Here is a 13,416-nt window from a genome sequence, read left to right on the forward strand (position 1 = left end):
CTTCATCTGTACAAGCCACACGGCCAATAACCACATTGCAAAACCTGCAGCAATTTGCGGTAAACTGTGTGCTATTTTGCTGCGGTTATAACTGTGCGGTCAAAAAGAACTCATGTAAATATAACCTTATGCATTTATAGCAAAAATTATGGATTGTTTGCAATTGTGATGTAACGTGCGCATTAGATCGCATGCGCACATGCAATGTCATGCGATAACATTGACATACATTAGATTCTATATCGCAATGCTATTTAGTCGGCACGCACACTTGCTATATTTGTGCGCGTTTAATCGCCATGGAGCTTTAGCTTAATGCATTTACATGAGTTGTTTTTTGTTGCAGTCTTTACAATGGTAGAATTTTTACAAAAAACGCATTGTGGTTGTGCTGCGTTTGTTGCTGTGTTGCCGTGGACTGTGTGATTAAAAAAGAAGTGGTTTTACCACGAATTTAGCACAGGCGAAGCTTATTGTAACTGCAGCAATTTGAGGCGAAACTGCAGCAACAACTGCACCATGTGAATATACCCTGTGCCACATGTGAACGCGGCCTTTTACACAGAACTAATGTTACACTGGGCTCACCTGTGTTACCTTCCCCCTCAGGCGTATCAGAGAATAAATAGAGGATCTCCCTGGTCCTAGGTATAGTGTCAGTCAGCACAATGTTTGGGCAGTGGTGGAGGAGCTTGTTGGTGTTGCTTTTAGGGGGCTGCCTTGCTGCTGAAAATGTTTTCTATGAGGAGCCTTTGCTGATCTGTGGAGAAGAGAGTCTGGAGTATACCCTGCAGCTTCTGGCCACTAACCTCTCTACTAGACTTTCAGTTTATGGTGAGTTCACATACTTCAACTCTTCATGAAATATTATTTATTTTTTTGCAGGTTTTGGTGGATACGGCTATGTTGCCATCTGTGTTGGATGCTGCATTGGAAGCCTCCATTGCAGGTTCATAAAAAAAAATTGTGCTGAATGCAGCTATATATATATATAATCTATCTGAACCTGGGCAATGGGTGCTGTCGTGATGGATCCAGCAGTTGTTTTTTTTTGTGTCCTATGGTGATGTGAACTTGGCCTAAGTCACATACTGTAAAGTGTAGCGGATACCTGGCAACTACTTTATGGATAGATCTTCTCCTCTAAAAAAAGGAATGTTTTTTTGGGAGAATGACTCCTGGGACATGCTAGGTAAATATTTCTGTACAATGTGGCCCTCTAGGTGCCATGTTGCTGCTCAGTACAACTTGGAGCTGTAATATGGCCATGAGGTTTTCAACTCTCCATCACATACAGTATGGTTTATCCCTGACTATATATTCCTAGCAGTTAAGGGATAATGGGACACATTCTGTGATGTTTTAGGTATCGGTGTAGCAAAATGATGCACTAACTTCCCATGGCCAGGTGAACTTTAAAGGGAGCCTGTTACTTAGTGCTCTGCTAGATCTGACATCAGGTGTGAGGTGCTAGTGCATGCTGGGTGGAAACTGTACGATGCCTTGAGTTTTTGGCATGGTTTCTATTAATTAGAATATGATCTGTGCACAATACTGTCAGATAGGGCAGGAGATTGGAATTGGAGAGCTGCTTTTAGGGCTAGGCAACACCGAGTGTAAATACTGCAGATTTTCCGCAGCGTATTTTGTTGCAGAAAATTTGCAGCATAATACGATAGAGTGGATGAGTTCTTAAGACCTCTCATCCATGTGCTGCGTACGTGATATGTAGTTTCTGCACAAAAATTGATGTGCAGTTTCTGTTGTCGTTTTTCCCTGTTGACTTCAATGGGATCTAAAACCTGCAACAAACAGTTCAGTGTTGCGGCAGAATCGCCGCGATTACGCTACAAAAATTGCTACTTAGAAGAATAAAAAACACCTTCTACTTCTGACGTTCTGCAGGCCAGCCTCCTGGGATGACGTGTTATCCCATGTGACTGCCACTGCAGCCAGTCACAGGCTCCAGTGGTCTCCAGGGATAAAACGTTGTCCCAGGTGGCCATCTGGCTAATGCTGCAGTTTTCCACAGCAGGCAAAAATCTGCACCACATTTTGTCGTGTTTTTTTTTTTTTTTTTTCCACACCCAAAATTCCTTGCAGCCATGCTGTGTACTCCAACGCAGCGTATCTGCCCTGTGTGAACTTGCCCTTTAAAGTGGTTCTCTGCTTTTGAAAATTTAGGGATTGTTTAAAAGGTCCTCTGACAATCTGATCAGTGTCCCCCTGCTGGCACCCCCGTGCAATCAGTTGAAACCTGACAGTAAGTGTTACATTTTCCTATAGCGCCACCACAGGGAATATGAAGCATTAGTGCCTATTCATGTCAATGACTTGTTCGTGTAATGCAGGACAGGTCCTACAGAATGAAAGACTTTGTAACCTCTTCACTTTGGCAAAGAGATGAGAAACCCCCTCTGTAAACGTAGAATTCCCTAAACCAGTATATAACATTTTTGAAACTGGACCCCTCCCTTAGCAATGATGCCTTGTGTGCTGGTATCGGTGATGATCTCCAGCTCCCCCCCCCCCCCCCCCTCCTCTGCCTTCCCACATCCTGCTTGTTGTGACTGACCGCTCTTCCCTTCTTTTTATATGGATCGGGAGAGAACTGGGCTTACAGTGGATTCTCATGTTGTGTGTTTTAGATGCTGATGCAAATGGGACCCCACTTGTCACTGATGAATCCTGTGGTATCTGGATAACTCCGGAGTCTGATGGATATGTAGTCATATATGCACAATATGATGGCTGTTACATGCAGATAATGGTAAGGTGGTACTGTATAAATCAATCATGGGAAAACTCAAGATCTATGAATCAGTCCTCTTTATTGGGGGGGGTGTCTTACAAGCCAGATTTTTTATTTTTTTTGCAAAAATCATATCACTAACATATGAATAGACCCCCACAAGTGGTAGCGGGGTAACTTTAAGTTTTATATATTTAAATGCCTCGACCTCCTTAAAATGCTGTGTTAATATTTAAAGCTAATAATGAAAAGTGCAGAGGCCATGGGCCCCAATTCCATTAAGCATATTAGGAGTGTATATAAAATGTTGCAGATTTGCGGTAACTTAACAAGACCCAATCTGACAGCAATGATTCCAAATCAACCATTCAATCTTTCAGGCGATGTGCCTTGGTATATCAACAATCCCCAGAGCGCTGTACTGGCAGCCACAGGCTAAAGGGGAGCCGTAGAAAGAGCCAACTAAGTCAGCTGCCTAAGGGTATGTTCACAAGCTTAAAGAGGCTCTGTCACCAGATTATAACTATCATTTTTGAGCAATTTTAGGTTTATGCTAATTACTTTCTTAATAGACAACTGGGTGTGTTTTTACTTACCAACTGAGCGTTGTACAGAGGTGTGTATGACGCTAACCAATCGGCATCCTACACTTCCCATTGTTAGTGTGTGCAGTGAAAGAAGCTGGGCTGGAACAATGAGAAGTGTATGAGACTGATTGGTCAGCATCATACACCTCTTTACAACGCCCAGTTGGTAAAAACACGCCCAGTTGTCTAAAACGAATTTGCATATATCTAAAATTGCTCAAAAATGCTGTAATGTAGTGGTTTTTATTTTGAAAAACTAGCGCCGATCAGATTATGTAGGAGGCCATTTATAATCTGGTGACAGTCTCTTTAACAAAAAAATGTCTGTAAAATACAGAGCTGTGTTCAAGGGAAAACGGCCTCTGGTTTTTTTTTTTTTTTTTCTTCAAATGCATAAAGTGTTTTTTGGGGCTGTTCTATTGAGACAATGAAAAACGGCTCAAGAAGTGACATGCACTTTTTTATGGGGGTGTGTTTTTACACCCCTTTTTTACAAAGGGTTGCGTAAAAAAAAAACACCCTGTAGGAACAAAGCCCTTTTTCCCCATTGAAATCAATGGGCAGATGTTTGGAGGTGTTCAGTCCCTGTGTTTTCAGACAATTTTTGGGATGTTTACGACCCTAAAAATGGCTGGAAATGGGCAGTGTGAATGTGCCCTTAGTCAAACTGGCTCGTTTAGTTGACACAACTTTGTCTTATATTTAGACCTAAGACTGCAATATGGCGGTAACATGGTTAATAAGTCTTGTGTATAGGCTCTGCTGGTATGACCATTTGGGCTCTGTATATTTATGGTTTGATACTTGCAGGAGCAAAACTACCTGATGACCATCTTCCTGGAGGTCAACACTACTGGAGAATGGGAAGTGTACCAGAAAGAAGATCTTATGTGTCCAGTTTTTCAAGGTTAGATTTGTGTAGTTTGAGGGGAGTTTGTCCCTTGTCCTATTATACAGCCTGCTCTTTGATCAGAACCCCCTTAATACCATGTGCTGTACGTTGCCACACGAAACCCATTCTCCTATATTCTTTTCCTTTCTAGTTAAAGATGCTCCATCCCCGAGTGAGTGCTCAGATGTCCCTAGAGAAAACAGACTTCCATGTCTTAGTCCTCCAGTCTCCCAAGACTCTTGCCTCCAGAATAGTTGCTGTTATGACCAAGCAGACTCCATGACACCATGCTATTATGGAAACCGCGGTAAACTCCTGTATTATGCTACTAATTTATTTACATCTTACAAACTGTATGCTTAAACTTTATTTTTATTTTATTTTTTTTCTTCTAGTTACTGCCCAGTGTACCGTGGATGGCATGCTCTCTATTGCGGTTTCTAGAGGTGTCACTTTGCCATCATTAATTCTATCATCGGTCAAGTTCCCCAGATCTAGTGATACAGGCTGCGGACCTGTTGCTCAAAATAATGATTTTCTCCTCTTCAGTTTCCCTTTGTCAGCCTGTGGGACCACCCAAACTGTAAGTGCAATATTAAGTCACATTTTAAACTTTATATAGCGGTTTTTTTTTAAGGGCAGATAGGGCTTTGTTTCAATGGCATATGTCGGTATACATTTTTATTCTCTAAAGTAGTCAAAATTGCAAGACACTTAATTTCTTTTTTTTTTTTTTTTTTTTTTTTCTCCAAACCGTGATCAGACATAGTGGACCATGGATAACACGTATGTCCCATGTTTTGCCACTTCTCCTGCACCTGGGGGATACCAAATATATTCACTGAGGGCATGTGCCAGGGCTTGGCATAAAAGTCCAGCAAATCTGCACTTTATTTTCTAGCAGCATAGTTTTCTGGGGGGCTCAGTGTTGCTGAAATGCCAAACTCACCATAAACGACTTCATTCACAAGTGGACTCCCCAAGGTTTTCTTCAAGGGGTTTATCATCTTTTTAGAAAGTCCAGGTTTCTTGAATAAGATGGAACAAAATAAATCTGTAAAACCTGGCCTCTTATACTTCTCTTCCCCCCCCCCCCCTGTTACTGCAGTATGATTTGTGCTTGACACAAACTTCTTTGCAATCCCTGTACTTTACCGCCAGCAGTTCCTCAGATACATAAGCATGCATGTCTCCCATTACCATGCACTTCCCCACTAATTGCTGTGGTGAATGGTTTTTGTGCATGGTATCACAGGGGCACACTAATAGAAATAATTGCAGTACAGATGGTAGCCCTTGTGGAGCAGAGGCTGCATTATCTCAGACTATTTTACTGCTGGTGGAAAGATCAGGGGGGTATTGAACAGTCCCACCTTTCATGTATTCTGAAGGCAGTAGTATAGCCTGATCTGCTTTCACACAATTTTTAATGTTTCATTCCAAATCTTGCCCTTTTGGAGGGTAGATATTGGCTAAAGCAATGGAATTTGAGGGTGATTTGTCCATGCTCACATTCTGCTCTGGGGTGTAAAGTTGGAGAAATTGTTAAGGCAATTTATCAGTGGTCTTAATTCGAACAACCAATCAGTCTGCATTGGTATGGGGGGGGGGGCTGGTGGGTCATCTAAGTGAAGGATCCTTGTTTCATTATGAGACCTGGGCATTGCTGCAGAACACACTAGGGTGGCTTGGGCCATATTTAGGGTGAACCCCCAGTAAAGTTCTAACTCTGGCAAATTGGAGGGCATGGATGAAGGTTTCTGCCTTGGCATATAAGTTGGTTTCGTGGACTACTAAATTTAGGTCGTCTGTAACCAACTGAAGTAATCCATTTGGACAAAATTTGAATTGTCCACCGTTATACCAGTAGTTGCAGTAAATGTGTGGATTCTAGGCCCAAAAGATGGAGCAGGTGCCCATATGAGAGCCTGGACTGGAGGGTCCATGCTGTTCTGGACTTCCATTTTCTGCAGTTTCAAATGTCAGGGGTAACTTCCCCTGAAGATGAACCTGAAGTGACGCTGTCACTGCTTAAATCCTGTTCCAATTCTGATGCCATCTTGGATGTAGTCTGAGTCTGACCACAGCATGGAGTATGCCTCCTCTGCGCTATATAACCTCCTCACCATGATGTCATTAACACTAACCGACTTTTTTTGATGTATGTAGGGGGATAATCTAAATATATATTCCCTGCCTACTCTAATATTCTAGTAAAGATAGAAAGGTGGTTAGATTGTATAGATGGAAATCTATCTATACAAAGAATGTATTATGGTAAAACACTGAATCGCTGCCAGAAAAAATACACACCTTTTCCTCACACTGAAACAATGTGTGAGAAGAGGCAGGAGATTTGCTGTCAAATGTAAAAATAAAAACAAAATTGCTGTGATGGGGTTTTCACAGCGATCACATGCTCGGGGACCAGCAGACTGGTCCCTGATACTCTGCCCAGGGCTGTTGAACAGCCAGGGCTGTGTGCATGCAATCGCGCATGCACTCTCGTGCCGCCGTGAATGGTCTCTGACGGACTTCGTAGACCCTGACTGTAAAAACCCAGCCAGCAGTCAGGAACCTGTTACACTTGCTCCATAAGTATCTTAAACTGGCATCTACTTGATCTGACTGACCAAGGACATGTGAGATTTCTATAACTATACTCTAGTTTGCAGAAAATGCTTGGACTCCAACAGATTCACTGGAAACGGATGGCACTCTCCTAAACGCATTGTTCTATGTCTTCTGATATCCATATCTCTTGGTATCACTACGATTTCATGTGTATCTTTTCCCAACAAGGTTGATGGCTCTAATGTGTATTATGAGAATGACTTGGTGGCTTCTAGAGATGTGAGAACTTGGAGAGGCTCATCAATAACCAGAGATAGCACTTTTAGGTAAGACTGTCTTTAAATGCGACCCTTCAAATATCTGGTTTAATTGGTGGTTTTAATACTTCCTCAATGTCTTGTGGTAGTAGAGAATACTTAAGCTTATGTCTGCAGATCCTAAATATAAAAATAAAATTGATTCTTTGTTGTGAGGATCATTATAACAGATAATGATCCTCACAACAAATCATCAATTTTATTTTTAATGATCCTGTAAGAATATCTATCTAATTTTGCACTAAGCTGGTATGTGACAGATTGATTGTACTTTAAAGCAGGGGGTGTAACTAAAATTTAGAGCCCATCCTAATGAGATGGGCCCCCACCTAGTTACAAGAAATTGCAATAATTTAGGATATGGACAATAGCACCATATTGGAGAATCCACACAATAGTCCTAGATAGCAGAAAGCAACTAACTTGTTGTGCCCCCTCCCACACAAAGAACAATGTTCTTGCAGCTGTAGGAGCCCCCCCTCACCCTCCAGGCACCATAGCAGCTGCTATGGTTACCCTATAAACAGATAAGTCCAGAAACAACTATCTGATATCATGCAGAAGTTTGAGACCTTGATCACCGCTCCCTCAAGACAGTTCTGTACGGTGCTTCAACCTGTTTGATTTTTCAAGAACCATTTTGAGCATTGCCAAAGCGTTTGAAGAACTCACTGGCGTTACTTTAGACTTTTTGCTTAGTATTTTGTCTCTTCAGTAAGATCTGTCACTCCAAAGAATGAAGGTATTGATAGAACCTACCCCCCCCCCCTCCATCTTTGTGTCTAGTGATTGGAGATCAGTATTAACAAATACTGTCTCCAATAAAACAATTGCATGATTAAATAAGGGAACTTCTTTTAAGGTCTGTCTGGAAAGGTTTGCTCTCAAGAAGGAAGGAAAATTGCCACTGGATTATTAATCTGCCAAAATGTCTTCAAATATGGTAGATAAAGTTAATGAGTAGACTTATTTTATATTTTTCTCCTCCATACCCCACCCCTTAGATTGCATGTACGCTGCAGTTTTATTAGAAGTGGTTTAGTGCCATTAAGTGTAGAAGTCTTCACACTTCCTCCTCCCCCGCCTGCATCTAGCATGGGACCATTGAACTTGGAAATGAGGATTGCCATAGGTACAGTTTTTAAATCTCTCATGATTCGTTTTTCCAATGACAAAACTCTTCAGATGTCAAAAGCCTGTTTTTTTTTTTTTTTTTTAAATCTCTACAGATGCTCAGTACAGAAAATACTATGTAGATGGGGATTATCCGATATTTAAAGTACTCAGGGATCCAGTTTTTGTTGAAGTTCGCATTCTAAATAGAAGGGACCCTGGCGTGGTGCTGAAGCTGAATCAGTGCTGGGCAACAACCTCCATGAACCCTCAACAATTACCTCAGTGGCCAATCCTGGTAGATGGGTAAGATTGCACAGCTCAACACAACTGGGTATACTCTAAGACTTAATCCAATATTTAAAGCGGTCATCAGGACAACCCATGACTATTGGGGGATTCACTCTACTAGACATTAACTGCAAACAGAATTTCTCACTCTGGGGGTGGCACCCCCCCCCCCCCTCTTCCAGCAGTTATGTCACTATGGACTACACCGATCAGCCAGCGACTCACTTAGATGCCATTTCAGCATGGTATGTTGCCTTGTGCCAACAGGATGTAGCAGGTGACACTAGTGGTGGCAACATAAGAATAGTCTCAAACACATATCAAAGTATAGGGCTGGTCTTGGCCATAAATCCCCTCTAGCTACCACGGAATGCATGGCATGTAAAATTAATTTCTCAGGTAAGCGGTTTTGACCTCCATCTTTTAGGTGTCCTTTTGATGGTGACAACTATATGACCCAGGTGGTAACTATAGATACTTCACTGGAGATCCCTGTTCATTATAAGCGCTTTGTTGTCCGAACGTTCACATTTGTTGACTCTGCAGGCCAGGCTTCATTAGCAGGGCTGGTAAGTTCCCTTTACTGTAGCTTCCTTTATCTCAATAGGGTTCAATATCTTAACTTTGCAAACACTTTGAATAATTCTCTTCCAGGTGTACTTCCACTGTAGTGCATCTGCATGCGTGACTTCTTCCCGAGATCAGTGTGTGACTAGATGCCCCACAAGAAGTAAGAACTTTCTCTAATAAATAAGGCATAGGCTTTAAATCTTCATTGGTGACATTACAATGTTTCATCTCTCCTACTAACCAGGACGAAGGGCTCTAAACAACATGGAGTCTGTGACGGTTTCTGCAGATGGACCTATTGAGTTCTACATGGATAGAAAAGAACAGCTATCTGAAGGTAATGTTACCATCCTCTTTCAACAAAAGGACTTTCCCAAGGATATTGACATTACTGGGCCTGTAATCTATTTTTAGAAAAAAAGATACAAATCTAGGCATCAGACTCTCAAGGCTCTTAAATCACATATATAAAATGTCATCAAGGCAAAAGTTGCAGGGGTGGCTAATTGCTACCTGGTCCAAACATCTGAGTGGCCCATAGACCACCTAGCCATGTTAGAAAGGTGGATAAGGTAGTTTAATTGCTAGTTCTAAACAATATATACAGTATTGATCTCACTATGCAAATGAGTAGATGTAATCTGTTTTGTATACATATAATCCAGCATATATTTCTCCTAGGTTTTCAAGAAAATGGACCACACCCAGGACTGGACTGGATCTGGGCTGTGTTGGCTGGAAGTATTTTTGGCATTGCTATAATAACTGTCTGGCTGACAAAACAAAATGTTTATACAATTAAAAAAGTAAATATCTAATGACCATTTCTTGTGTGTAACTTCACTTTACTATTACACATGTGACCCCCCCCCCACCCCCTAAAAACAAAATATTGTGCAAAAGGTGTAGTGAGGCAAACTGAAGCCCAGAAAGCATGTTGCAAATATAGAATGCATGATGGCCATGTGCTTTAAAGAATTGAGTTGCATTTAAAGAGGCTCTGTCACCAGATTTTGCAACCCCTATCTGCTATTGCAGCAGATCGGCGCTGCAATGTAGATTACAGTAACGTTTTTATTTTTTAAAAACGAGCATTTTTGGCCAAGTTATGACCATTTTTGTAGTTATGCAAATGAGGCTTGCAAAAGTCCAAGTGGGTGTGTTTAAAAGTAAAAGTGGGCGTGTATTATGTGCGTACATCGGGGCGTTTTTAATACTTTTACTAGCTGGGCGCTCTGACGAGAAGTATCATCCACTTCTCTTCAGAACGCCCAGCTTCTGCCAGATCACGCTGTGACGTCACTCACAGGTCCTGCATCGTGTCAGACGAGCGAGGACACATCGGCACCAGAGGCTTCAGTTGATTCTGCAGCAGCATCGGCGTTAGTAGGTAAGTCGATGTAGCTACTTACCTGCAAACGCCGATGCTGCTGCAGAATCAACTGTAGCCTCTGGTGCCGATGTGTCCTCGCTCGTCTGACACGATGCAGGACCTGTGAGTGATGTCACAGCGTGATCTGGCAGAAGCTGGGCGTTCTGAAGAGAAGTGGATGATACTTCTCATCAGAACGCCCAGCTAGTAAAAGTATTAAAAACGCCCCGATGTACGCACCTAATACACGCCCACTTGGACTTTTGCAAGCCTCATTTGCATAACTACAAAAATGGTCTAACTTGGCCAAAAATGCTCGTTTTTTTTAAAAATAAAAACGTTACTGTAATCTACATTGCAGCGCCGATCTGCTGCAATAGGAGATAAGGGTTGCAAAATCTGGTGACTGAGCCTCTTTAATGTCTGGCCATCTTCCCCTGTAAATGGGTAGTACGGTTACAGCACTAATATTTAGAGGGTGTTGTACAATTTGCCTACTGTTGCTTGGAATAATCTGTATTCTCTAAGGGCTTGTCCACACGTAATTAAATCGCTGCAGAAAATTTCTGCAGCAACTCCGTTGAAAGTAGCCGAAAAAGGGTGCGTATTCTGTTCACAGTTCTAGGAGATGGTGACCTCTCTGTTCTTACAGTGAGATGGCCCACTCCTAACTAACATAACATACAGCCAGAAAAATCTGTGCCTGCTCTCTGATGGCCCAGTTGGTTTAAAAAAGTAATCTGAGGTTTCTAAAGTAAGTTAATAGGCTTCCTCTATTCTTACTGATATATTTTAGTTCCATTCCTAATCGGCAGATGCAGTTGGTGAGCAATTTGCCTTCGTTACTGCAGCTCTCTAGAATTTTTGTAGATGTAATGCCCCTTGCAGTTTCACCAGGGTAGTTGGCAATGGTCTTGGTACAAAGATCTTCCACCTAAACATGAGACAAGCACAGGTTACGTTGGTTGTATGCAACGGTTTACTTATTGGAAGTTGTGTTAGTGGGGGCAGGGCCGTTGCTAGGGTCTTAAACATCAGGGGCACAAGCGCCAAGACATATTTACCCCCCCCCCCCCCCCCCCTCGAAAATACTCTTTTTTTTTTTTTACTTGCATACCTGGTAGCAGATCTATAGATGGCTAGAATTGGATTCATTCTCAGCAGATGGTATCATACATGATAGGCTTGGATACATACATACATACATACATACATACATGCCTGGCCTTAGGATAGATGGCGCCCCGTGCAAAATGGTTTTTCGGCACCCCAACCTATCATTAAAAAAAAATAAAAAATGCCCCTTAAGTGCTGCCATACAGTATAATATATTTCAACCCCTTCAAGGACACAGTGTTAAACTCTAATTGTGCCCACAATATTATGCCCCCCTGTAGACAGCCATACAGCTGCTCCACAACGGGATCTTTGCGTTGGCCGGCGTGATCTTGTAGCCTAGTACAGAGTTTCCCAACCTTATTGGGCTCGAGGCAGCACTGGAAGAAAAATTTTCCTCAGGGCACCCATACCAAAATTTGTTTTTTGATAGAACAAAAACATCTAAAATCAAGCACGGTTTGTTCAGTGTTTTTGTAAGGCAAAAAAAATAAAAATCTGCCTTAAATTCCTTCAGGAATTGAGTGTTTTGTTTTTTTTTTTTTTGAAGCTAATGCAAAAGGCGCAGGCAAAAAAAAGCTAATGAGTGCTGCAGGTATTTACTGGCTCCCATTAATTTCAATTGGAGGTCAGAGGTGGAAACTCTGCAGGTTACCCCTTGCAGGTAGCGCCATGCTGCCCCCTTGCAGGTAGCACCACGCACAAGGCTGTCAATCAACCCTGACTTGCTTTATTGGTCAGTGTAATGGTGGTCCCCCACCTCTAGAAGAAGCCAGAATGCTGGCGAAACGCGTGTCAGGTGCTTAGTTCTTTTAATAATCCTATGTGAAACGCTAGGGCCTATTAGAGATACAGTCCACTACTATTCAAAATAGCTTGTCTGGATGTAGCGAGAAACTAGCTACGTCCACACGATCAGCTGTTCTGGATGCAAGCCAGCGAGGTCTCATGATACTACAGTGTAGCCTCGCTGGGCTTAGGCTAGCAGTGGAGTATAAGGCCTCATTTACACGAGCGTATTATACGCGCGTGCTTTTCACGCGTGTCGTACGCACCTATAGTAGTCTATGGGGCTGTTTAGACGATGCGTGAATTTTGCGCAGCGTGAGTGCGTTGCGTAAAACTCATGACATGTTCTATATTCTTGCGTTTTTCACGCAACACGCACCCATTGACTTCAATGGGTGCGTAAAAACAACGCATGCCACACTGACGGTCCTGCGTTGCATGCGCGAAAATCACGCAAGAGCTGTCAAAAGGATGAATGTAAACAGAAAAGCACCACGTGCTTTTCTGGTTACAAACATCCAAACGGAGTGTCAAATTAGAGATGAGCGCACCGAACTTCACCGGGTTCGGCCGAACTCGTTTTAACCGAACCCGGCAAAAAATGTTCGTGTACGCGACGTCAGGAGACAGTCACTGCCCACGGTGCTGAAAGACTTAAACTGTTTCAGCACCATGGACAGTGACTTTCGATCACAATATACATATACGTGTAAAAAAAAAAAGAAGTTCTGACTTACCGATAACTCCCGGCTTCTTCCTCCAGTCCGACCTCCCGGGATGACAATTCAGGCCAAGTGACGGCTGCAGCCAATCACAGGCCAAGCACAGGCTGCAGCCAATCACAGGCCAAGCACAGGCTGCAGCCAATCACAGGCTGCAGCGGTCTCATGGCCTGCCGCGTCATCCTGGGAGGTGGGGCCGGATGACAAGAGAGGGACGCGTCACCAAGGCAACGGCCGGGAGACCGGACTGGAGGAAGCAGGCAGTTCATGGTAAGTGTGAACGTCTTTTTTTATTCACAGGTTGGTGTAGATTGTGATCGG

General features: G+C 42.7%; 1 protein-coding gene and 1 long non-coding RNA gene across 2 annotated transcripts in view; one reads left to right on the plus strand and one right to left on the minus strand.

Annotated features, from left to right (window-relative positions):
• Positions 1–13,416, minus strand: part of LOC142743558 (uncharacterized) — a 55,649-nt gene that overhangs the window by 36,616 nt on the left and 5,617 nt on the right. Inside the window, exon 2 of the long non-coding RNA XR_012881583.1 lies at positions 11,252–11,402. This is a non-coding gene — a long non-coding RNA (uncharacterized LOC142743558). The remainder of the gene's footprint in view (positions 1–11,251; positions 11,403–13,416) is intronic.
• On the plus strand, positions 669–9,914 carry LOC142743738 (zona pellucida sperm-binding protein 4-like). Its single transcript, XM_075854761.1, has 12 exons — positions 669–834; positions 2,649–2,770; positions 4,150–4,246; positions 4,383–4,538; positions 4,627–4,814; positions 7,034–7,131; positions 8,127–8,254; positions 8,352–8,541; positions 8,954–9,095; positions 9,181–9,256; positions 9,341–9,433; positions 9,778–9,914. Exons 1-12 carry the CDS (start codon positions 669–671, stop codon positions 9,912–9,914), a joined length of 1,593 nt encoding a protein of 530 aa, XP_075710876.1.

The sequence above is a fragment of the Rhinoderma darwinii genome, chromosome 2 (assembly GCF_050947455.1).
Source record: "Rhinoderma darwinii isolate aRhiDar2 chromosome 2, aRhiDar2.hap1, whole genome shotgun sequence".
In the NCBI taxonomy this organism is placed as follows: domain Eukaryota; kingdom Metazoa; phylum Chordata; class Amphibia; order Anura; family Rhinodermatidae; genus Rhinoderma; species Rhinoderma darwinii.